The sequence below is a fragment of the Puma concolor genome, chromosome A3 (assembly GCF_028749965.1).
Source record: "Puma concolor isolate L17-30 chromosome A3, mPumCon1.1.hap2, whole genome shotgun sequence".
Taxonomy (NCBI): domain Eukaryota; kingdom Metazoa; phylum Chordata; class Mammalia; order Carnivora; family Felidae; genus Puma; species Puma concolor.
This window is the reverse complement of record NC_141669.1, coordinates 119,707,402-119,731,798: the sequence shown is the minus strand read 5'-3', so window position 1 is coordinate 119,731,798 and position 24,397 is coordinate 119,707,402. Positions and strand designations below refer to the sequence as shown.

Here is a 24,397-nt window from a genome sequence, read left to right as displayed (position 1 = left end):
AATGATTCTAGCAAAAAGTAAGACGGCAAACCAGGCTGGAAAATAGCCTTTTTTTTTTTTTTAAGACCTCAACTATACAAAATGCAGATTATTTGTGCCCGGTGAACAGTGTACTCCCATCTTCTTGGTCTTGGCACTGTTTCTCGTGTTCTGTTCCTTACAGATTCCCGGGGTTTTGTATATTCTCCTCCTTTTTTTAGAGTAACTGTATACAACACAACGGTGGTATTATTATCTTATCTAACGCATATTTCTGGGAACCTAGGACTTGCCATATTCAGCATTCTCAGACTTTGGTCCCGCCTTTTTCTCCTGCGGTAAAATCACCATAAGCTTTTAGGGCTGGCAGAGAACCTAGAGATAATTTAGTCCAAGACCACATTTCAGAGATAAGAAAACTGAGGCCCGGGGAGGGAAGTACCTGGCCCAGGAAGGTCACACAGAGAGCTAATGACTCTAATCACAAAAGTGAAGCATTTTGACAGATTCATGAACTCTTGGGCAGTCCCATCTTCAGCTTTGAGGACCTCACAGTCATATTTTGTAGCCTGGGGTGCTAATTAAACCCGAGGAATTATGGACTTACTATTTATGGGTAGGAGTGAAGGCATTAACTAGGCCATGAAACCTGGGGACACAGAAGGAGATTCTGTTCTCCTGAGATTCACGTATCACATTCACCTTTTATATTTTAGGCCTGAACTCCAGCAATGCATACGTTCAACTCCCCTGATTCTGGACTCGGCCTCGAGCTGCATTTAATCTTGAAGGACCACAGGTGCTGCAGCATTCTTGTGGCTTAAAACAGCCAACCCTGCTTTTTCTGACAAAGGTTGCCTTCACCCAGTGGAAAGGGTTCAAATCAGCCTTCCAAGCCCATCAGTTACTTCAAAATGCTGTATTTCAAACTGTTTTTCCATTATTTCAAGTTCTCATTAACAGCACTCAGCCAATAGGCTTTCATTGCATTCACAAGTGAAAACAAAGGAGAAAGGAAACGCGCAGAAATGTTTTTAAAAGACATACCACTTGGATTTACAACGATCTCACATTTTGCTCTTTTAAACAGTTCAGAGTGGCTCTCGCTGGATTGCCAAAATCAAATCTCTCTCCGGAGGCCTAGCGGTGTGAACAAAAGCGCTGAAATCAAAAACTTCCAAGTTTGAATCTGTCAGAGACTGTGGTAGTGGGGAAAGAGTCATTTAACCTCTCTCCATCCGTTCCCACTTCTGTACAACGAGAATAAAACTATGGAGGTCCTTCTCCGGGGCCCTGTGTGGATTGGCTAATTAAAGCTAATTAAGCCCCTGGAAAGAACCAGAACATACTATGTAAGTGCTGAGTATTTATGGGCCGCTAACAGTAACAAAACTCCTAAGGGACAAGATTCTGTGCAGACGGCAGAATCTCTATTGGTGATTACTAATTACCCACCACTTACGAAGGAAGCATCGGGTGTTCTGTAACGAGGCAGGGAAAAGAAACATCACACAGTGTCGTTCAACAACACCATCTTTATTCAAAAATATATATCTATGAGACATTTCAGAATATACTGCTGCCGCCAATGACAGCCTATACTTCTAAATAAAGTCCTAAATTAATATACAAATTTAAGCTTTAAAAATATTCTTTAAGAAAAACAAAACAAAACAAAACAAATTAGAATGAAGACGTTCTGAGGAATATGACCTAAAGGAGAGGTCCTTTGAGGCCTACGGATGCCCTAAAGAAAGAAAACACACAAAACAAAAGCCACCCACCCCACCCCAGCCCACCCCACCGGCCCACCTGGTACATACAAGGAGAAAGGCTCGTTTAAATTAAACAAATGAAGTGAGCACACATGGGGAGGATACAGGGAGAATTAAGATTTAAAACACAAAAGCATTTCATTAAAAAACAAAACAAACCCCAAGACTAACTTCCTCACAGGAAGTCCACTAGTAACAGGTGTTAGGAGGCCAACACATTCATTTACATAATTGCTACAGTTTCATTTCTTGCTCTTGCTGTTAAGAATTACGCACCAATTGCTGGTCAAACTCAATCAGAGAAAATACAGCGATGGGGGAAATCCATCATGCTGTTAACATTTTCATCCAGCTGATCAGAGCAAATATCTACTCTGCCCTTTTGATTTGCGGCTAGTCAAATTTTGCTTCCTTGGTAAAAGCACAGAGAATGTCCCAGATGGGTCCGTTCCACATCAAGCTCGCATGGAGGACTGAAGCAGCACACCACATGGGGAGGGGCGTACGCGCAGAAAACAGCAACGATTAGAAGCGATCTTGCAATTTTCCTGCAATTTTCCTTAGTAAAGTCACCTACTGCCCTCTGGCCTCTGGGAGGAAAACTTTATAGTTCGAGACTCGTTAATTTAATAATGGCAGGACCACAGGCAGTATCAATAAGCAAACAACATCCAGTCTATACTCAAATCCAAAGAACAGCTTCAATGCTACTATGTTCTACACAGAGTCAAACTGAACACCTGCTAGGACTTTTTTTCACTGTTCTCACTTCATGGCAGACAGAAGAGCTTCTAAAAGGAAAGCCTGCACACTGTAAAAACACAGGCTATGTTTCACCATGTTTAACATGTAAAATTACAAGTAATTGGCTTTTTGGTAATCCTGAAAATAACAACGCAAAATAATGGAGATTCTGAAGCCCCCACCGCTGAATTCCTTTTTATAGCTTATGGATTTCAGCCTCCGGGCCCTGACTCCTGTCATACTACTGGGGCAAACTGTTTTCTGCCCTTTCCAATGTCAAAAAGAAGACTGCCAAATCAGAATGATTTACAGTTAGCAGGCCTAACCTTTACTAAAAGCAAGGTAAAAATCCTTTGTAACTACATTATATAGTCATGATATCAGCTGGCATGATAATGGAATTAAAACCCAAAATTAATATCCCTGACTTCCCCCCTTCCTCTGCCCGAGATGAGCTACTCGGTAACAGCCGATCAAGTACTCCTCCTCCTCCGGGCACAAGGATGTGTGCAGTGGCGTAAACTGACAGACAGACAGACAGACAGACGTGCACAGAGCGTCATATCTGCAGGGGAGATACTCAAGTTCACTCGCCATACCGTAGACCTGAGCCCAGTGAAGCAATGCTAGTGTGAGCCCTACTCCCCAAAAGACAGGAGTCTAAAAGCAACACCCGTGCAGAGTCCACACTCTTGGTTTTGCCTTTAGCTTTTGGGGTCCACCGGTGCCATTCCTAACAACTGCCTTCACAAGATTAGGGCCAAAAGATCACGTCTTTAGGAACGTTTTCTACGACAGCAGGAACCCTGGGAAGGTTGTCCGTAGGAACCCGAAGCACGTAACTTATTTTGAACTCACGTCTGTGATCCCCGTTAGTCTTCCTTCTGAACCGTATATCCCAGGTCAGCTTTGAATCTTATTGCTAGATTCCCTAGTCTGCTTATAAAACAAATGCACTGCACCTGTAACTATACATCACTACAAGCAGGGGAAAGGAAGGATCAGAGATTTGGCAAACTCTTCACGGCAAAGCTGCTTGACAGTCGTGCCTCCAACCTTTGGGGTGGACGGTAGCCAGGAAAGTCAATGACTCCAGAGTGAGTCCTTCAGTGGAGGCCTGCACTGAACTTGAACAAACCCAGCTCCGAAAAGAGAAGCGGCTCTCATGACACAATGCTGTCGGGAGGGACAAGATTCTTCTGAAAACTTCCAGAAGTACACATGATTTTCATAACTTCTTGGGTGTAAAGAGACAGCTAAGAATGGAGAACCAACAGGGGCATGAATACATGAAGTGGGAGACTTTGTATTCTTTCCAAATATGAATCTAATTGGACTCCACTCGCCACTGTTCTGAATTGTGCTCAACAGGAGAGGACGGAGAGGAGATTCAGAGTCAGTGGTTCTTTCTTGAGGCTGCGGGACTGGGATGAAGGAGGGACAGAACCAGGGGCCACAAGTTATTTCCAACCATGACTTGCCCTCTCTCTTCTTTCTGCTGGTAGAGATGGGAATTTGGGGCACGACACCTGTCCTAGTCAGTTGAAAACAGGTCACCAGCAGAGGGCAGGGGGGCCAAGCCTCCTGTGACGTTGGGCAGCAACGAGAGGTCTGGCAAGCTCTGAATATGGGACTTCAGTTCCTTGCGGACCTGGGTTACCCGAGCGAGCTTCTGTTTATATTCCTAAGGAGACAAAGAGAGGACAACGTGGTTAAGTCTGTGTGTGCTGATGATGGTCAGGCCTCAGGAGCCAAGACAGATCTCAGCTTCCTGCTCTAGTTCTCTTCACCAGACAGCCCCTCCCCACTTCAGCCAGGTTCACAAAAGGAAGAATCCTTTACATAAAAAAGGAAAGCAGAGTTCAATACTGGCAATAGTGAATTAAATCGTATTTAACGTAGCACTTGAGATTTAGAAGTAAAAGCATGACATTTTGTGTTTGCATTGCCTTTTATTGGTGCTTTTCTATTTCAAAACACCTTATAAAATAAAAGACAGATGCTCAGGCTTTACAGTTATTTTGAGGGTGCCACCTAGACATGCCTAGAAAAATCACTATAAAGCTCCACTTTGTATTAAACTGAGAGAGTCATCCAGATCTATCACCTATGACAAACAAGCACCACAGAAGCTCAAAACACCCACGTCCGTGCCCAGGGCTTCCTCATCCCACACCCAAGTAACCGCAGCAAATCCCCGATGAGTCCTTCCGGTAGTCTCCCCTAAACACGCCAGACTTCTCTTCCGAAAGCCCAGCTTTCATCCAGTCACCTCCTTGAGAGAGTGAAGCACGGCACCGTGCTAGCTCCATGGCTGCTCAGAGCTCAAGGTCTTTTAAAATTAGTGCCTGCCCAAAAGTATCTCCCCCAACTTCTCAACAACCCCACCCCCACCCCACAATGCACAGGCCGCTGCCTGCAAGGGCCATTTGTTCAGGAGTCTGCTCCAGCTTCGAGGGGTATCTTCCTTCTGCTCCCAGTGAAATTCTGCCTCCACTTCCCTGCCTACCAACTGAGCTCTGCCTCTTTTTTTTTTTTTATTTTTTATTTTTTTTTCAACGTTTATTTATTTTTGGGACAGAGAGAAACAGAGCATGAACGGGGGAGGGGCAGAGAGAGAGGGAGACACAGAAGCGGAAACAGGCTCCAGGCTCTGAGCCGTCAGCCCAGAGCCCGACGCGGGGCTCGAACTCACGGACCGCAAGATCGTGACCTGGCTGAAGTCGGACGCTTAACCGACTGCACCACCCAGGCGCCCCGAGCTCTGCCTCTTTTAGGAAAACTCTTTCTTTCTCTTCATCCAGAAGACCGGTCCCCACCTCCACCCCTTCTGGAGCCCTCCTGTGCACCGAGGTGCATCCGAGTTCCTAACAGGCTGCTCTGAGGTGCTCTTTTCATACATGTTAGACTTCTATGTTCCTCTAAAATATGACTTCCCTAATGACAGGAACTTGGTGTACTATTTTCTTTCCTCCCAACAAAAAGCACCTTTGGTGAATCTGTATGGAATAACAACCCTGGGCCATCTGAGGTCTGTTTATGGCCCCTCTTGGGCCTCCTAGCCTCTAGCTAGCTGTGTACCCTCCTCAGTATTTCTGCAAAGACCGGAAGTTCCTGAGGATGGATCCCTGCTGACTAAAGCCTCTCCTGCAGGAAAGCAAAAGAAAGCACTGGGCTCCGAGGCAAGGACCTGAGTTAGTTTTGGCTCTGACTCCAACCTGCTATGTGACTGTGGACATGGTCTCTCTCTTCCTTCGTCCTCACCTTCCTTATCTGAAAATGAAGGAACTGGCCTATTCGTAAGATTGTTCTTCAAATTCTAGATTCTTTCCTACCAGATACCTTAGACACACTTAGAGAGGCAGAGAGTTTGAGGGCATATGCTCGAGGACTCCTGGGAAGAGTGGTAAGACAGGAAACAGGTTAAATGAAGAACAATTAGCTCAAGTTATAAAGACAAAGTCCAAGAAAAGAGTGGGAGGAGGGATGTGGAAACGTGGGCAGGGACGCTCTGTGCCCACATTAGTGCAGGCAGTTGCGGCTTCTGCCCGAAAGAACTGCTCACACAAGCCATCGGATGAAGACACAGGGAAGAAAGGAAGCTTTCCTGGCATCCCGTTTCTTTTCTTTGTAGACCTCACACAACTAAAATAATGACTTATGTAAACTGTTAATAATGACTCCCCTATCACACTAGTGAGCTTCAGGAGGCTAAGACCGGACCCATCTGCTTTACCCATTATCCACCACGACCAACAGTGCCCTGTGAACAGTAGGTGTCCAACAGCTGCCCAATAAATTAACAACATATAAAACATAACATTAGGTATAAGCATACCACATTAAGCTTTCATTCTTGAAACTGAAAACAAATTTCAGAGATGAGGATGTAAATTGTCAAGGTTCCCCACCCTTCCCCCTCTGCAAACATTTTTTTTCTTCGGTTTTATATACTTCAAGGGAAATTAATAGAGAAGACTAATTCTCTGTTACTGAACATGGATCCATTTAATTAGCTTCTCCTGAATTCTATGTACAAAAAGGGTATAAGAGCTCCTGAATAGTTGCCCCTTGCTCCCTGCCCAGACCCTCTGACCAAAGTAGACAGATGAAAGCCACTGTGACTTGGAGCCATTGCTCCTGGCACGTACCGAGCACTTCAACCCAAGGAATTCCTTAAAAACAGTCTGAAGATCACTGAGTCTCTAGTGAGTGGAGCTAGATTCAGAATCCAAAGCTCTGCACTCTTGGGTGACCCTCAGACTAATTTAGCAAGTCCATGTGAGTTTAAAAGGAGAGGTGGTTGATCTCATTAGACATCACCTTAAGTTCAAATAATCCTCTCCCAGGCAATCTTTTAAAAAAAAAAAACCCAAAATCCCATTTGTTCCTATTTGGGGGTAAGGCGGGGGGGGGGGGGGGGGGGTGTTGGGGGAGGGGGAGAGGGTATCTCATCATGTTTAGGCTGTGATTACATTTTAAATACAATCAAATAAACTTCATTTTAACTAAAGGAAATATGTTTCCCCATTAAAGTCCTCTCTTCAGGCCACTCTGAAAGCTCATGGATCCTATACACACCTCCTCATGCCATTGGGTTACTCATTCCATAGGGATTTCTACTTTAAGAGCAGGTGCATGAGCCTAGGAGGAGGGCATCACTACAGAAAGGATGAAAGTGGGACTGTCCCTGAAAAAGATGAAGAAGTACAGAGTTTACATTAGCACCCAAAACAATGAAATACTACTTAGGTATAAATCTGTAAGATCCACATGAGGAAAACTATAAAACTCTGAAACAAAGAAGAGCTAAATAAATGGGGAGATATTCCATGTTCATGAATAGGAAGGCTCAATACTGTAAAGATGTCAGTTCTTCCCAACTTGATCTACAGATTGAATGCAGTCCCAATCAAAAGCACAGCAAGTTATTTTGTGAATATAGACAAAGTGATTCTAAAATTTATATGGAGAGGCAAAAGACTTCAAATAACCAACACAACATTGAAAGAGAACAAATTCAGACATTATTCGACCCTAAGACTTTCGATAAAGCCACAGTAATCAAGACAATGTGATACTGCCGAAAAAATAGACAAAACAGATCAATGCAACAGAACACAGTCCAGAAACAGGCCCACATAAATAAGCCAACTGACTTTTGATAAAGGAGCAAAGGCAATACAATGGAGAAAAAATAGTACTTTCAGCAAAAAAGTTGAAACAACTGGACACCCACATGCAAAACAAACAAACAAATCCAGACACAGATCTTACACCCTTTACAAAAATTAACTCAAATGAATCACAGACTAAATGGAAAACACAAAACTATAAAATTCCTAGAAGATAGCAAAAGTAAACCTAGATGATCTTTGGGTTGGTGATGACTTTTAGGATACAACACCAAAGGGTATTATATACATACCTATATATATATAACATATAATCTACCAAAGGTACAATACCATGAACGAACCCATAAGGTGGATTTCATTAAAATGAAAAATTATCTGCTCTGCAAAAGCCACTGTCAACAAAATGAAAAGACAAGATACAGGCTGGGAGAGAATGTTTGCAAAAGACAACATTTGTTATCAGAGAAATGCAAATTACAACCAGATGCCTCCACACATCAATTAGAATGACCAAAATCCAGAACGCTGACACCACCAAAAGCTGACAAGGATGTGGCGTAAGGGGAACTCTCATACATTCTGGTGGGAATGCAAAATGGTACAACTATTTTGGAAGGCAATTTGGTGGTTTCTTACAAAGCTAAACATACTTTTACCATACATTCCAGCAATCATGCTCATTGGTAGTTATCCAAAGGAGTTGAAAACTTAACGCCACACAAAAAGCTGCACATGAATGTTTATAGCAGCATTATTCATAATTGCCAAAACTTGGAAGCAACTAAGGAGTCCTTTGGTAAATGGATAAATGAACTTTGCTTCAACCAATTATGTAGCATTAAAAAGAAGGGAGATATCAAGTCATGAAAAGACATGGGAGAAATGTTAAACGTATATTACTAAGTGAAAGGAGTCAAGCTGAGAAGGCCACATACTGTATGAGCCCAACTATGACATTCTGAAAAAGGCAAAACTATGGAGACAGGGATTGGGGGGATGAACAGAGCACAGAGGATTTTTAGGGTAGTGAAAACACCAGAATGCTGGACACACGTCGTTGTACATCTGTCCAGACCTACAGAACATACACCACCAAAAGTGAGCCCTCAGGTATGGTATGGACACTGAGCAATGAGGATAGGTCAGTGTGGGGTCATCACCGATAACAGATGCACCACACTGTTGGCAGCGAAGGGAAGGCATGCAAGGGGTATATGGCAAATCTCTGTACCTTCCTCTTATTTTGCTGTGACCCGAAGAAATAAGCCAAGCGGTTTAAACGCATTGGCAAGGGTGACAAAAGTATATACTCTGAATATCCAAATACAGGTAAAGATTGCTTCGAAAATTGTTAAAACACGCACCTGGCTTAGCTGGGACAGCTGAATGACCTAGCTTAACGCTTTGAGGAGAAATGAGCAGGTAGCAATTCATGGCAAACTCTGGGGTGCCTGAAGCCTGCTTCAGATTCTGTGTCTCCCTCTCTCTCTGCCCCTCCCCCACTTGTGTTCTCTCTCAAAAATAAACGTACATTAAAAAAAATTAAAAAAAAAATTCATGGCAAGCTCTGATTAGGTCAAACTGAATAGTAATACTAATTTTATAGTCCCCTAAATAGATTCAGTAGTAACAGACTCTGACCTCCAACCCTTCCTTTTTTTTTTTTTTTTTTTCCAATAGATGTAGTGATCTATAAATGTCACTATGGACAAATAAAAACTTGAGATCGGATCCAAACTGAACTATGCCCACAATACAACCCCGGCTTCTCACTTGCCTTCCAGTTCTCCGGCTCCTATGCTCCCTTGGTCGGGTGATGGCATTTCCTCACTAGCTGTCTCTCCACGGTTTTTCTCTTTGGTTCTGGACAGGTAGAGGAGACAGATTACGAAACCCCAAGAATCTTTCTTCTCAATCTACCAGTCCACCTTCTAACAAAAGTTGGTCCACAAGCTCTCCTGCTGCAAGGTCCCGAACCGTGTCCTCAGCAACTCCAGCCCGCTGAAGAGATCCAGCTTGTGGCGTTATCACTAAAACCAACATCAATGTAATGACACCTGGTCAAAGTCTTCTGACCCATGTAAGTGTGCTGCATCCCACCACCTCTTCAGTACACCAAGTACTACTCAGCTAAAGAAATGATGTGGCAAAAGGTGGTCCTATGCTCGTTTCCAATACCTTCCACCTGTGTGCAACAGATGACTAAGCCTTTACTCTGGCACTCACGCTACCCTGCCTGGAACAGGAACACGTGAGATCGGGACCTGCACAATTTACACCCGCAGGGGGGCACGGCCGCAGCGCTCCTGCTTTCGGCCTTCTGCCCCCTCCACCCCCGCTTCTCTTGACCATAATTCACAGTGGCTCTTTTTCGTACTCTTGTCTTCAGATACTTGCCTTTCCCCCACTACCCATCTCAAGCAAGAGACAAGGCAAATCCAAATTGTCCTGCAGCAATTCCTCTCCTGCTCATGCATGATTCGTACTGGGGTCGTGGCGGAGGTGAGGGACTGAGCTGACCCATTCCGCCACATGCACTGACCGCGGCAGACCCTACTTCACCCATGAGAGGCTGCAGGGAGCCGGGAAAAAGGTGAGAGTTCTATCAGACTTGCTGCTGCTATCCTGTTTCAGGATCCTGGAGGAGGGGGTGCGGGGGGAGAGTGGGCACCTGCGATAAACTGCCTGGGTTTATCTGACTGCCAAGAAATGTTTAAAACGTAGAGGGTGAGGCCCAGTGTGCAGTTTGGAGATAATGCCTAGGATTTATGCTTCTGGCAAAGCTCTGGAATCTTGCCTCATGGGCTCTCTGAACTTGCAGCAGAAAATGTGTCCAACACCCTCTGGTTCCTGTGGATCCAGCTGACACCGTGTGTACACGGACCATCGTGGAGCACAAACACAACTGGCTGATTGGAGCAAGGCTTCCACATTCTTTGCCTTTTTTGGTTAGAGCAGGAGGCCAGACCTGACATGCTGCAGATGAGCTCTGAGATAAGAGGGTTAGAAACGATAGGGACTGACATTGTGGTGACCTTTCTACAAGAATTTCATCTTCAAAACAAAATTATAAGCTTCTCCCCTGGCAAGTCCTATAAGAAATACTGATCAAAATGTAAACATTGTCCAATCTATTTTTTTCTGGCTAGGAAGTATATACATAAGAACAACTGTGTTAGAAATACCACCACAGGCGGGGGCTCGATTTGATGAGACAAAATTTCCAGTATTGAGACCCATGTTTTTCTTTATCTCGCCCTGTTGTGCTACAGGACATATGGTATATAAAAATCACCCACTGCTCGGCTACTCGCAATTAAGAGTCATAAAGGGTTATTATGCACAAAGCAGTTTATGAAGGGCCCTGTTTTAAAGGTGACCTACCATACTGAATTTAAGTCAAAGGACTGCTTGGCTGCATGAAGGCTGGCGGCCAAACAGAAAGGGGAAGCTGACCCTCGCCCTAAAACCATTTAACGCCCCTAATCGGCCGCCTCATCTTGCCACTAAAGCTCACAGGACCTACAGCCTCTACTTATGCCACAATTAATTCACTTCTCTTTCACTTTTTAGAGAAAACATACAAATCTTTGGGCTGAAAATAAGAATGCCACTTTTGCCTTTTTTTTCACGAATCTACATGAGAACAAAAAAAGCCATCGTTGATCTGCACCTCTCTGCCCCAGCCAGCTCCATGGTCCCATGTGACTCAGTGGCAGCTGCGACATTTCAAAATGATACATCTTAGGATGTCACAGCAGGGCTGGAGCTGCTGAGTAAGATGCTGGGGAAGATACAAGAAAAGGAGGAAGTTGTGGTTCTGGCTCCAGCACCCAGGACCTCCCGGCCCCATACTAAACCAATAATAAAGGTAAACACAAAGTATTTCCCAGAAAGCAAAATGACAAAAAGGCTATAATTAGAGGAATGTTCTCAGAGCGAGTCAATCATCCATTGGAGGCATTGAATGGGAAAGGGCTTCTTAGGCTTGGAATCGTACCATGAAGTCTTTTCAGGATTTTTGTTTTTCCCCAGCAGAGCTTCTACACAAAAGGTTTAAGGCAGCTTCTACTGCTGCAGCAAAAACTCCCTTCTGACAGGGATTTGCAGAAGCAAGAGAAGAATAAAAAGTGTCGACACATCCATAATTAAATTAATAAAAAAAATGAAACTAACAAAAAAATAAAGTCAATTTTAGGACTGGGCAAATTTTCAAAACTTGATGTAATTATTAAGCTAAATATTTATAATTTAACAGATGTCCACAAAATGCTTTAAAAAGAGATTTATTTAACAAAATGTACCTGGGCCCTCCAAAAATGCTTTACATTTATGCTAGGGGTCTCTCATTATACAAAACCAGGTAAATATATGGTGCTAAAGTACAAGCACCATACTATTTATGGTTTACTATTTATAATAAATGTGGTTTTTTTTAAGTCAAATGTCAAAAATATAAGTTTGATGCAAGTAACAAAAGCCCCCACAAACTGGCTTCCTTAACCATTTTCGTGGAAAAGCAGGTTACTGATGTGCAAACATCAGAAATGCGGACCCTGGGGCGCCTGGGTGGCTCAGTCCGTTAAGCGTCTGACTCTTGGTTTTAGCTCAGGTCAGGATCTCCTGGTTTGTGAGGTGGGGCCCCCCATCAGGCTCTGTGCTGACAGCGCGCAGCCTGCTTGGGATTCTTCTCCCTCTCTCCCTACCCCTCCCCTGCTCGCGCGCTCTCTCTCTCAAAAATAAATAAATAAACCTAAAAAAAAATGAAAACATTTTTAAAAAAGGAAATGCAGACCTTCGAATGGTTTCTCCTTCTGAGACAAATGCTGGTCCAGTCCAGCCTTCCCGGAGGACAGCTGAGAAGCAAAGGGTAGAAAGGAAAAGGGCAGTCTCACCCGGAATAATCATAGGCGGTTATTTGTTATGATTCTAAGTGCCAGAAGGTCTGCCTGGGGCAAGGCAGCCTGTAGGTTACTGCACTGCATCTGGATACAGTTTTCTCTACAAGAAATAAAAAGACCGATTCCTTTCCATAAGGAAAAAAAAATACATTTCCTGGCTCCTCCAAAAGGCTGAGAGGATATATCACGTCTCCCACCAAAGGGAGGCTGCTGTGATAGGAAAGCAAATACGCAGTCAGAAAATCCAAGTTCAAATGCTACTCTACCATTCGCCTATGGTGCACCCTATGACTTCACCTCTCTGGGCTCAGCATCCTTACATTGAAGACGGGAATGGAAATAATGCCTACACTGTGGGGAGGTACCAGATCTGAATAAGACCAGGCACTTGCTAAACTGTTCAAGGTGAATCAGCCGAGGAGGAAGAGAACTGCCACCACTCCCATGTTTATTATTTTATAAGCAGTCCTTAGAGTTCCTGATTTACATGTTAAGAAAAGGCATGACAGAATTGAAAAAAAGAGAAGTATTAATGGGATACAAAGATCCTTCTTCCCATAAGCCATCCGAGTATGTCCTGAAAATTTACCACATTCACTAAAGTTGGTTTGAGCAAATGAAAGAGCCTCTAACCTTCAAGACCATGGAAAAAAGTCAGATTTTTATAACTAGGTAGTACCACAGTCTAGTCCTATCAATCTAAAGGTCGACAGAGAAAAAATTGGTCTACCCAGTAAAGCCTAGCTCTTACGGTAGTGTCGTCCATGTGAAAGGAGTCCGTCCCCCCCCCCCCCCCCGCCATCAAAGATCCAGTCTGTCCCAGCCTAGAGACGAACTGAGCTACAACCCTAGCTGCCGCCTTAGGTCAGGACGCCGTGTCAAGCCTTAGCATAGGGTTGGGGATGAAAGAGTGACAATGCAGACAGGATTTTATGGTCTGGCCAGGGAAATGACCAAATCATCCATAAACAGAATGACAGACTATGTGGTGCTCTGAAGGAAAAAGATCGGGAGACAGGACAGTATATATGGGGTGGGGGAGAGGGGGGAACCTGGTTTTATGGGGTGGAGATGGGGGTGGGGTCTCAGGAGAATGCTGTTTGACATGGAATATAAATGATGAACCATAATCAACGAGGTAAGGGTAACCGGTGGGAAGAAAAGGGGACAGAGTGTTTTAGGCAAGGGGAACAGCACATGTAAAGCCGGAGACAAAAAAGGCCAGCACAGACAAAACGCAATGGAATGTGACAAGAGACACGCCTGATGAGCTTAACAGGGGCAGGCCATGGGGTGGAGTGTGGGGTGTGCGGTAGGAACACACGAGAATTTGGGCTTAAATTCCAGGAGCAAGGAGAAGCCATTAACATGCTCATACAGGGCAACGACCTGCCCAGGGCTACATTTTGGAAAGTATCACAGGGCTGCCACGTGCAGAATGAATTCCAGGACACAAGAATAAATGCCGATGGGTCTGCGATGAGGCCACTATGGGGGAGCAGGTGAGAGGTGGTGGCGGTCTGGGCTAAGGTGGTGGAAGTGGACACAGAGAGGAAGAGGAAGGGGACAGATTCAAGAAAAACTGAGGACAGAAAAATCACAATGGCTTGCTGACTACTCCGACGGGGCAGCCAGGCAACAGGAGGCGTCTGGCAGAGGGGTGGCACAGGGCCTGAGGGAGACCGGGACAAAAGGAGGCTGAAGGAACCCACTGGGAGGCGGGACAAACAGGGAGGAACACTGGATGAACGCCGGTGTGTGGTTTTGATGAATGGCGATGGCATTCTCCAAGACAGGGAGAGAGAAGGGAAGGAAAGGTTGGAAGAGGATGGTCTGTCTGGGCCACCTGGCGCTTGAGGTGTCTGTGGAAAGAAGATACGTGGATCCGAAGCACGAGGAAGCATCTGGGCTAACGATCTAGATTGAAGCCATCAGCACACCGGTGGTAGCCGAAGCCTTTCTAAACGTGTCACGCAAGGACAGAACGAGAAAAAGGCTAAAGGAATACCAACATCTACAGGGCGGGGATGGAGTCAAGCTTCGTAAAGGACACACAAGTAAGTGTAGAAGGGCAGGGGTGGTGTACAGAAACCAGAGAAGAACGCATACAGGGTAATTGACAGCATCAAGCGCCGTTGAGAGGGCCAAAAAAAAAGAAAAGGAAACAAGAGACGGGGGGCCAAGTATCTTTTGGCTTTTGAGACTGGACCAGTGGTGGCGGATTCTGAACACAGCCACTTCAGTTGACCGTAAGATGCGCACGCCATGCTGCAGTGGGCTCAGAAGTAGAGGCAACGAGGGAAAACAGGGTAGTTAGAAGGGGACGGTGGGGGTGGGAGAGGTGGCGGTGGAGGTGTGCGCTCGCGTGAATGGTTTGTTTCTGTCGCCGTTTTTAATATTAGAGAGGCGAAGCGTGCCACCTGCCAAGAAGGACACCTTCAGCGACTCTCCTGGAGACTTCTTCCACAGAAAGTAAAAGAAAGTGCCGCTGAAGGCCCCGTGTGATAAGGAAAAGGCAGACGCTAACAACTTCAGGTTAGACAAGCGTTAGAACCCGTCTGCCCCAGGTGAGGGTAACAGGGCTATTTTAGAAATGGAAACACCACACCGAAGAGAAAAGGCAAGGACCACTCACCTCAATGGAGAAAGCCAGAAAAAGCCTGGAATGGGGACCGCAGATCCTCATCAATGAATCGTAACTGAGGTCAATGATACCCGTAGGAATAACGCCTAGCAAGTCTACGCCTCACGGAATAGAAACACGGAGGGCAAAATAAAAGGACCCGGAAAAGTACCAAATACATCACACCAGACATTTTGAAGAAAGACTGCACTGAGTCCATTAATCACTATCCAAACCCCAAGAATGCTCAGAAGGCTGCTGGTAAGTTTTTGTGGAGTTTAAAACTGCAAAGTTGCTCTGTTTGAAGTTCTCCAAGTACCTAATGACTGGATTAAGCAAGACAGTTGTCCATCCTTTTTCCTGAATATAGAAGAACCTGAATAAAGAAGAGAACAAATGAGGAGGCAAAGTCACAATGACAGCTGGCTTCACCACTTCACGTGAAGTGCACCACACTCCCGGGAGCTCACGGACTTGTTTGCAAAGGTTTCATCCGGACTCCTATTCCGACCACGAATTCCTCTACTCTAATCATAGAAAAAGACTTTCTGGGGCGCCTGCATGGCTCAGTCGGTTGAGCGTCCGACTTCGGCTCAGGTCATGATCTCTCGGTTCGTGGGTTTGAGGCCCGCGTCGGGCTCTGTGCTGACAGCTCGGAGCCTGGATCCTGCTTCAGATACTGTCTCCCTCTCTGTGCCCCTCCCCCGCTCACACTCTCTCTAAAAAAATAAATAAACATTAAAAAAAAACCCAGACTTTAGAAAAAGACTTTGTAATTTTCAAGCCCTATATATTTTTTTTTTAATTTTTTTTTTCAACGTTTATTTATTTTTGGGACAGAGAGAGACAGAGCATGAACAGGGGAGGGGCAGAGAGAGAGGGAGACACAGAATCGGAAACAGGCTCCAGGCTCTGAGCCATCAGCCCAGAGCCCGACGCGGGGCTCGAACTCACGGACCGCGAGATCGTGACCTGGCTGAAGTCGGACGCTTAACCGACTGCGCCACCCAGGCGCCCCCAAGCCCTATATTTTATAGAGATAAAAACGAAAGTCAGAGAAGGAACTTCCAAGATTACAAAGTATGATACAATCCAGTTTTACTTTCTAAAAAATGACAACCTGAAGTGGGTGAAGGCCCACCTTAACAGTAGAACATTCATAAAGACTAAAACAGACCTCTGCTCAAAATGGCATGTATCCACCGGGTCAAACACTTAGACACTAGGGCTCAGATTTCTGTAATCTGAACCTGCTCTCAAAGTGATGGTCACTCAAGTCACTGTTATAAATAAGAAGTAGCTGCTATTTTCCCAGAGCAGTTTCAAATGTAAACCCAAACTTAAAGCCCAGAAGAGAGCCCCATTTGTCTAATTAAACTATTCAATGCTCTCACAATCCTTAACTCGTATACCCACGGATACATGGATTTTGTATCTTCTATCTCTAAAGCACCAGACAGCCTAAGAGCATTGCAAAGAGCAAGAACCCCTGAGGCAGGCATGCATGCTGGTGGCAAAGACCTTGAAATGCACATACACTTCAACATACCCAGAGACAAGCTGGCATCTACACATTCACACAGCATTCATTTTTAGAAATTTACGGGAAGGAAATAATCCAAATACTGGAAGTTAGCTCAAGGTAAAACAAAACAAAAAAATATAAATGCTCAATACAAGTATCATTGATTATCCAGCCATAAGTGTTCAAGCAGCCATTTCAAGTGTTTATATAAAGTTTGTGTTAATAAGGAAAGATGATCACATACCATTAAAATAAAGGACAGAAAACCGTCTCCATATTATGATCATTTTAATTTTAAAATTGGAGAAAAAAAATAAAAGAAACACACCAAAATGAAAACATGTTATCTCAGGGGCTCCTGGGTGGCTCAGTTGGTTAAGTGTCCAACACTTGGTTGCGGCTCAGGTCATGATCTCACAGTTCATCGGATCGAGCCCTACATCAGGTTCCTTGCTGACAGCAGGGAGCCTGCTTGGGATTCTCTCTCTCTCTCTCTCTCTCTCTCTCTTACTCTCTGCCCCTCCCCAGCTCCTATTCTCTCTCAAAATAAATAAATAAACATTAGAAAAAGTTATCTCTGGGTAATGAGATTATAACACTTTTTTAAATACTTATTTTCCACGTTTCCTGTGATGTATGTCTTTTATTTAATCAGAAACAAAGAAATAAAGAAAGAACTGAGTATTCGCTGAATAAGAATGAACATTCTGGCAGGGAGGAAGCGACAAGGGGCCCAGATGCTGTTTTCACTTAACACGTATATATACTTTGTAAGTATGAGAAATTAGTGCTACACACACCAGCTAACACCCAGTGGAGCGGGTTTGGAAAACAGGAGGAATCACCAGAAGTTGGAATTATAAATATGGAAACAATGCTATGGCTAAAAGAACTCTCGCTGGGGGAGCTATGAAATCATGTCACTTCTCTAATGTGAAGTCTCAAATGTTGGGGAACCATGCCTTTAGGTCACCAAGTATGTGAACTACATTATGATTATAATGTGGTATTTCCCCCCTGGGATGAAAAGAGATGAACAAATACCATTTCCACGTTGTGACATGGCAAGAACACACACTAATACCTGCACACACGCACACACACGCGCGCCCTCATGGATCAAAGCTCAAGCCGCACACCTAACCGGAGCGTAAGGGTCAGCAGCAACTCAAAAGAAGGGAGGGACTTCAAGGATACAGCCCCTAAATTCCAAATGACAGAAGCACATGATTCAAGAAAAGTCCCCATCTACTGGAGGGAAACTTTGTGGGGGGAGGCTCCCATCTCAAAACAGGGGTGAAAAGGCAGTGGGTAAGCCATCCGCGGGGTCACTGGAGCTGTGTAAGCAGACTGACCTTTCGACAATGGCTGGAACAGCCCATGGTGCTGACCACACTGCTAGACCAGGAGGAAAGAACTCTAGGCTAAGGAAGGGCACTGAGTGTAGAAGACTGGGGGCAGGCAGGGCCTCTAAGTTCCCAGGGGAACACAGTACAGGATCACTTGAGTCAGGAGTCAGTTTAGGGTTCTGGTCCTCACCGACTTCCTCTGTGACCCTGAACCGCTCACAGAGCCTGTTTTGTTTTCTCATCTAAAATGAGGATTAGATCGCCTGCTCCCATCTGCCCGTATTGGAATGGACAATGAGATACTGGCTTCAAACATCATGGGAAGAGGAAGAATTTACTCCAAAGCTGACAAAAATGGAGCTCTCTATCTCCACCTATCGCCTATCCCATTATTGAAATAACCATCTGCACCCTCAGGGAGGGGAACGATGCTGCCAAAAACAACAGACGGCCATCAGTTTGGTTTAGTACCTCCTCGGCTACAGCCAAAGAATTTCTCAAGTTGTTATAACCAAAGTGCAAACAGAAATACGAAGAGTCACAAGGCAATGTTAGATCCGGGGCCATTTCCCCCTTCCCAGCTGTACTGTCTGAAGTAGAAGGCTCTGCTCCTGAGTACTCGTTACAGCCAAGGGGGAGATGCCAAGCTGGGGAGATACAGCAGCACCCCCAAGTTCGATGAGCCAATCGCCCTCCCCCACACTGAGCACGCCCGGTCATAGCCAGGAGGGTACTCAGAACCTCAGCGGCAGAGTCCGCTCTCTCAAACCTTAGAAAGGTCTTCTCAGAGGCCACTCTGAAAATGCTTCATGCAACTATTTTAATCCCCCTACATAAGATGGCATTTTTCTAAAACAAGGTTCTTGGGGATTGCTGAAATGATTCAACTTTGGCTACTCTTTCGTGGAGGATGTCTTCCGGCTGTTCACCTGATGGAATCAAATCTAAAATAAACAAAACAACAAGAAAGAAAGGCAAACACAAACCTGATGGCAAGTTACCAGATGTCTGCCTCAGATTCTATTCCTGGTCTCTGGCAAACTCCCTTCTCTGGGTCTGAGTTTCTTCACCAATTCGGAAGTCAGATTCCATGATGTCTAAGGTTCCATCCAGCTCAAGAATACCGTTAACGACGTTGCCCAGACATCCGGGCCTCAACGTGCCACTTCATCTTGCGTGAAAAGTGAAGCTGGCTGCCATGGCTGTGCCTTGGTGGCTTTGCTGAGCACACACACGTCTGCATGCACGCCTCGTAAAGGTGGGGAACACACGCCTACCGAAAGGCAGCACACACCACAGCCCCCTCCCGGGACCCCTGATACTTATGGCACCTAAACGGGGCCTCTGTAATGTCAAATCCATCAGTAACTGGGACTCCAGGATGCTTTTTTAAATTCCACAGCAGATTAAAGAAGATCTAGGTAAACAGAAAGAAATCTTGTGTTCACTGATTGGAAAACTTATGATTGTTAAAATGGCAACAGTTCCCAAAGCAATCTATAGATTCAGTGCAATCCCTATGAAAATTCCAGCGACCTGTTTTTGCAGAAATGACAACACCACGATGTGAATGAAAACAACTGATGTGCTAAGGTAGTAAAACTGCACACGTGTGCACTTTTTTGATTTTCTCCCCAGTGCTTGTACAAATAGATCTGCACTCCCTCCCTCCGCCACCGCCCCCACGTGCCCTGACCCCTCGGATGGAACATACCCACGCCACGCTTTATCCAAACTGACGAGACAGGAACTCCATCCAAACCATTCAGACCACGGCTTGTGAGCTTCTTACAGCCAACCGGGGCAACGGTCACCTCTGTCTATCAGAAACAAGCCTTCCTTTTGCTCTAAGAACTGAAGTTTGGAGGCTTTTCTGGTACCTTTGGCCTTTACCTTTGGAATTAACCTTCTCCCCTCCACATTTCTGAACTTCACCTCCAGGCTGCCATTTGTGCTCCTACCCACATGCCCTTTCCCATTTCTAGATTTTCTCGTGTTCGTGACAAAAGCATTGCAGACAGATTTGAAGCAGACCCTTCTAACTCTGCCTGTAGTTTGATGGAAAGGTGGTAGGCCAATGTCAACCCTAACATCCAGAAACAGAAGCTTAAAAAACAAACAAACAAAAAAAAACACGTAAAAAAAAAATCATCTCAAAATGGATCATGACAAATGAGAAACCATAGGAGTTTCTATCAAAAAGTCACCTTTCTTTACCACAAATTAAATCAGATTTGTCAAACCACTTTGCCCACAACCTAAAAAAAACAACAACCCTCTTATTTCTAGAAAAAGAATACAATGACTGATGAGATTTCATGCACAGAACAAATATTCACTGAGGAACAATTATGTCGCCGGCACTGACAGAGCAGCGAGAGTGTGCAGTCCAGCAGACTTCGGAAGACCTGTTGAGGGCACTGCCGTGTTCAGAAACTGCCTGTGTGTTTCATAATTCTCTCCTATTTTAAGTAAGCTTCAGACCAAATTAGTGTTATAATTAACATGTTAATTTCTTCCGGGTCTATTTCAACTGAGACACAGTGAGCTGGGATGTTCCCCTTACTCTGTCTCACATTCTGACTCCCCGTCTGCTGTTTCTCCCCCAGTAGAGTGTCAGCACGTCTTGCTCATCTCTGCACATCTCCTGACGGGTACGAGACTTTGTGGACTTTCTTCACGAAGAAGCAAGCAGCTCCTTAAAGAGTACAGAGCCTCGTTCCCATCGGAGGACTCTGACGCCTCCTTCCCACACGTTCTGTCTTTCGTCTTTCTTCACACACAGGTCTGCTCCAGTCTGGCTGTTTCCCATCTATAAACATATTTCTCTTCTTCGATTGCTATTTCCTTTTACAAAAAAGGCTTCATTGCCTTACAGGAAGTTTGGATTTGCCCTTAAACCACAATCAGAGTTGCCAACTGTCTCCTTAATCTGCGTTACGTATAATCCCCTGGTTGGGTTTTATGTTCACCTATGCTGTTTATGCCAGAATGACTTCCTGGAGGGCAGAAACACAATCTCTTTCTGTGAGCTGTGACTGTCCCCTCCTACATCCCAGGGTGTGAAGCATCCTTGGCTCTGAATCCTCCTATTCCCTATCCCAAAGTTTAGGAGGCATCCAGAAATCTAATGTTAAGATTCCTAAGTGAATGACAAAAAGGTATGCTTATTATGTGAAGGGAGATATGAATTTAAAAAATAAAAAAAAATAAAAAAATCTCATGAGTTAACAAATCAGAACTTTGGGAAGAAAAGAGACTTTCAAGCAAAACATTACATTTCCAGAGTTCTAAGAATTCCACGTTTCTAATTGAAAGGCAATGAAAGGATTAAAAAAATAAAAGCAGATTTCATTTACATTCTGATATGGCAATTTTAAAGCAAGGACTGGCAGTGTTAAAAAAGGGAATGTTAAAAACGTAAGTATATTTGATACACTGTCCTCATCAACAGGAGACTCTGAGGATTTGGAATAATCCATACTAGTAATGCACCTTTCAAGTGGCATATACTTTACAAGGATATGGTGGAATAAGACCAGTTTGTTATGGAATGTGAGAGAAAAATCAGTTTCCAGAGAGCAGACTATTTGCATTTTTAGCAAACGTGAATAAAGAACTACAGCCATCTCTCAACATCTTACACTGTATGTAGCCATTTGATTTTTCAAATAAGCAAATTTAGCTTCATTTTTACAGTGAATGGTTTTGCTCAAGTGGCTAAGAGACATGGTTTGAGAACAGAAAGAATCTTTGGTTCCCAATCTGTACTCTCCAGTGGTGGGACCCTCCTGTTCGGATTCTTAAGCAATGGAATCCCAATGCCCAGATGAGCAGAGAATTCGGGCTGGAAAGCTACGGAACAGACCCAAATCTCTGATCCATCTCTCTGCTTAATGGCCTGTCACGGCACCTCACAAAACACTGGTTCTACAGAAACCCGAATGATTCCCCCAAGAAACACAGGGAGCAAAGTGCAACTGTGAGGAAGGGAAACAAACAGTTAATCCACTCTACCAACCCAATCTCCTTCTCAAAGACTCTGTCCTCTATGGTAGCTTGCCACGTTCCACCCAACAACAGCTGCTCATGATAATCAATGTCTGACAGATCAGAGAAAGCCCTTAATGTGTCGCCAAGGGGCAGTTCAACAGATGGCATGGTGACTTACAACCAGAATCATTAATTACACTCTCTTATTAGTCCCGGGGCACAGTGCTGAAAATGCTTCCTCAGTGAAAGATGAGCATTTCAGATAAATGACCGTCTGGTACTGCCTGTGAAACTCCCTTTAGGATTTCTGGTCAGTGTCGATTTCTAAATCTAAGCCATACTATTTTCACAGCCGTTTCCCATCTTCCACTTCTAGGGTGGCTTTATGAAGCCCCCCCCCCCCCCCCCCGACCCCAACCCGCACCGCTACCTATCTCTGATCCCATAATCACCGCAAGTAAGGATATGGTCAAAAGTGCCCATCACTCATCACCTGCCTCAAGTCAGCAACTGTGTGAAAAGGCAAACATAATAATCTCAGCCACAGAACTAGCTCCGTTTCCCCTCCCTCTGTGCCAGAGAACATGTTTCTTGAGTGCTGGGGTGGGGAGAGGGGACTATCCCCTCCTTCCCTTACCTACTCTGGTATTTTTCTTATAGTATGTGACTGCTTCTCCAACTCAAAACTGTCCTCACCCCTGAAACCACTGGCAGCTTCGGGCAAGCGAAGGTTCCCAAATGTCCATACTGCTGGCTGCATTATGCAAGTGCTGATGTTAAACCACCATGTACTGAATTAAGAAGCCAAACAAATCCGTGGTGAGGAACCAGTTCTAGAGCCTTCCCCAAGGGCATTCACGCTAATGTGAACTCAGGGTAGGAATCAGTTCCTTCTCCACAGTTTGAGAACTGGACTTCATAAACATTACTGTGAAACTGTAGAACTGATTGAAGACAGAGCTTAGAGGCAGACTTCTTATTGGCCTTAACCGTGGATATAAGTCAGAAATAAATCTCAATATGATCTGGACGACAGAAAATTCAAAGCATTTCCCAAATACCACCAAATGAACATGCTTGGGTTTTATTAACCACCTATTCTTTTTGTACCTCAATCTATGTATATATTTTTTTAATGCGAATTCAAACTAAAGCAATATTAAGATCCTAAATGCTTTTTTTATTTTTATTTTTTTTCCAACGTTTTTATTTATTTTTGGGACAGAGAGAGACAGAGCATGAACGGGGGAGGGGCAAAGAGAGAGGGAGACACAGAATCAGAAACAGGCTCCAGGCTCTGAGCCATCAGCCCAGAGCCTGACGCGGGGCTCAAACTCACGGACCGCGAGATCGTGACCTGGCTGAAGTCGGGCGCTTAACCGACTGCGCCACCCAGGCGCCCCAAGATCCTAAATGCTTTAAGACTTCATTGTTTGTTTCCTGCATTCCGGTTCGTTCCTTCTTGGACACATAAAATCGTGACTTCATTTTCAACTCGGTTCAAATAATTACACAATTATCTGATGGATGTTCTCATCTCATAAATTTTTAAAAGACAAAAAAATGTGTTAATTAAAGCATAATAAAAATCTCCTAATGTGGACTATAGGCAGGGAAACTTGGAAAGTCTGGGTCCGCCTTGCAACGTACTCACTTCTAGCTTTTTCTCCTTTTCTGACAAAACGTCTTTCTGGTTCTGGGTGTACTCCACCAACATCCGAGCCAGCTGGCGCCGGTCTTCCAGTTCTGCCGCCAGACGCCCGTTATATTCTGCTAGTAACAGACACGCTTCATCTACTGTTTTTGAGAGACGTTCGGCTGCCTCTTTGTCTACATACAAATGAGACCAAAAAATAGAGACAATATAGAAATCACACAGGCATGATTGCAAACATTTCTGGGGAAGGTTAACAGTTTCTCTCAACGTACAGAGTCCAAAAATAAGCCAGAACCTGTAGACAAACAACGGACTGACTGACAGAGAAACCCAAAGGCACTCACTCCTAATAAGATAGGACATTTCTGAATTACCTGAAGTGAGGGTAATCTTACAAAGGATTTCTAAATGCCTATTCCTGCAAAAGCTCTATAAATAAACCAAGCAGAAAGAGATATCTAAGCTCATACGTGAAATAATTTTTCCTTGCCTCTGAGAATTTCCAAAGTGCTCTCATTCATATTATTTTGTTAAGTATTCTTCGCACATTCTTTTGAAATAAAGAAGCAAGCACTCGTTTCTTGGGTGTGGAAACTATGGCCAAATAAAAGCTACAGGACAGGTTTGACACCAGGCGGTCAGCGGAGGAGCTGGGACTCAAAACCACGGCTCTAAAATGGACTTATAGGACTCTACCCCTTACACCATGTAAG

At 44.5% G+C, this 24,397-nt stretch overlaps 1 protein-coding gene across 2 annotated transcripts in view; it reads right to left on the bottom strand.

The window, feature by feature from the left end:
* Window positions 1-1,494: 1,494 nt before the first annotated feature.
* RPRD1B (regulation of nuclear pre-mRNA domain containing 1B) overlaps window positions 1,495-24,397 on the bottom strand; it is a 52,388-nt gene continuing 29,485 nt past the window's right edge. For both annotated transcript variants that reach the window (XM_025932251.2, XM_025932250.2), the window contains exons 6-7: window positions 23,682-23,857; window positions 1,495-4,182 (exon numbers count right to left, since the gene is read on the bottom strand). In XM_025932251.2, coding sequence (XP_025788036.1) covers window positions 4,033-4,182; window positions 23,682-23,857 — 326 coding nt within the window. In that variant the 3' untranslated portion in view covers window positions 1,495-4,032. The remainder of the gene's footprint in view (window positions 4,183-23,681; window positions 23,858-24,397) is intronic.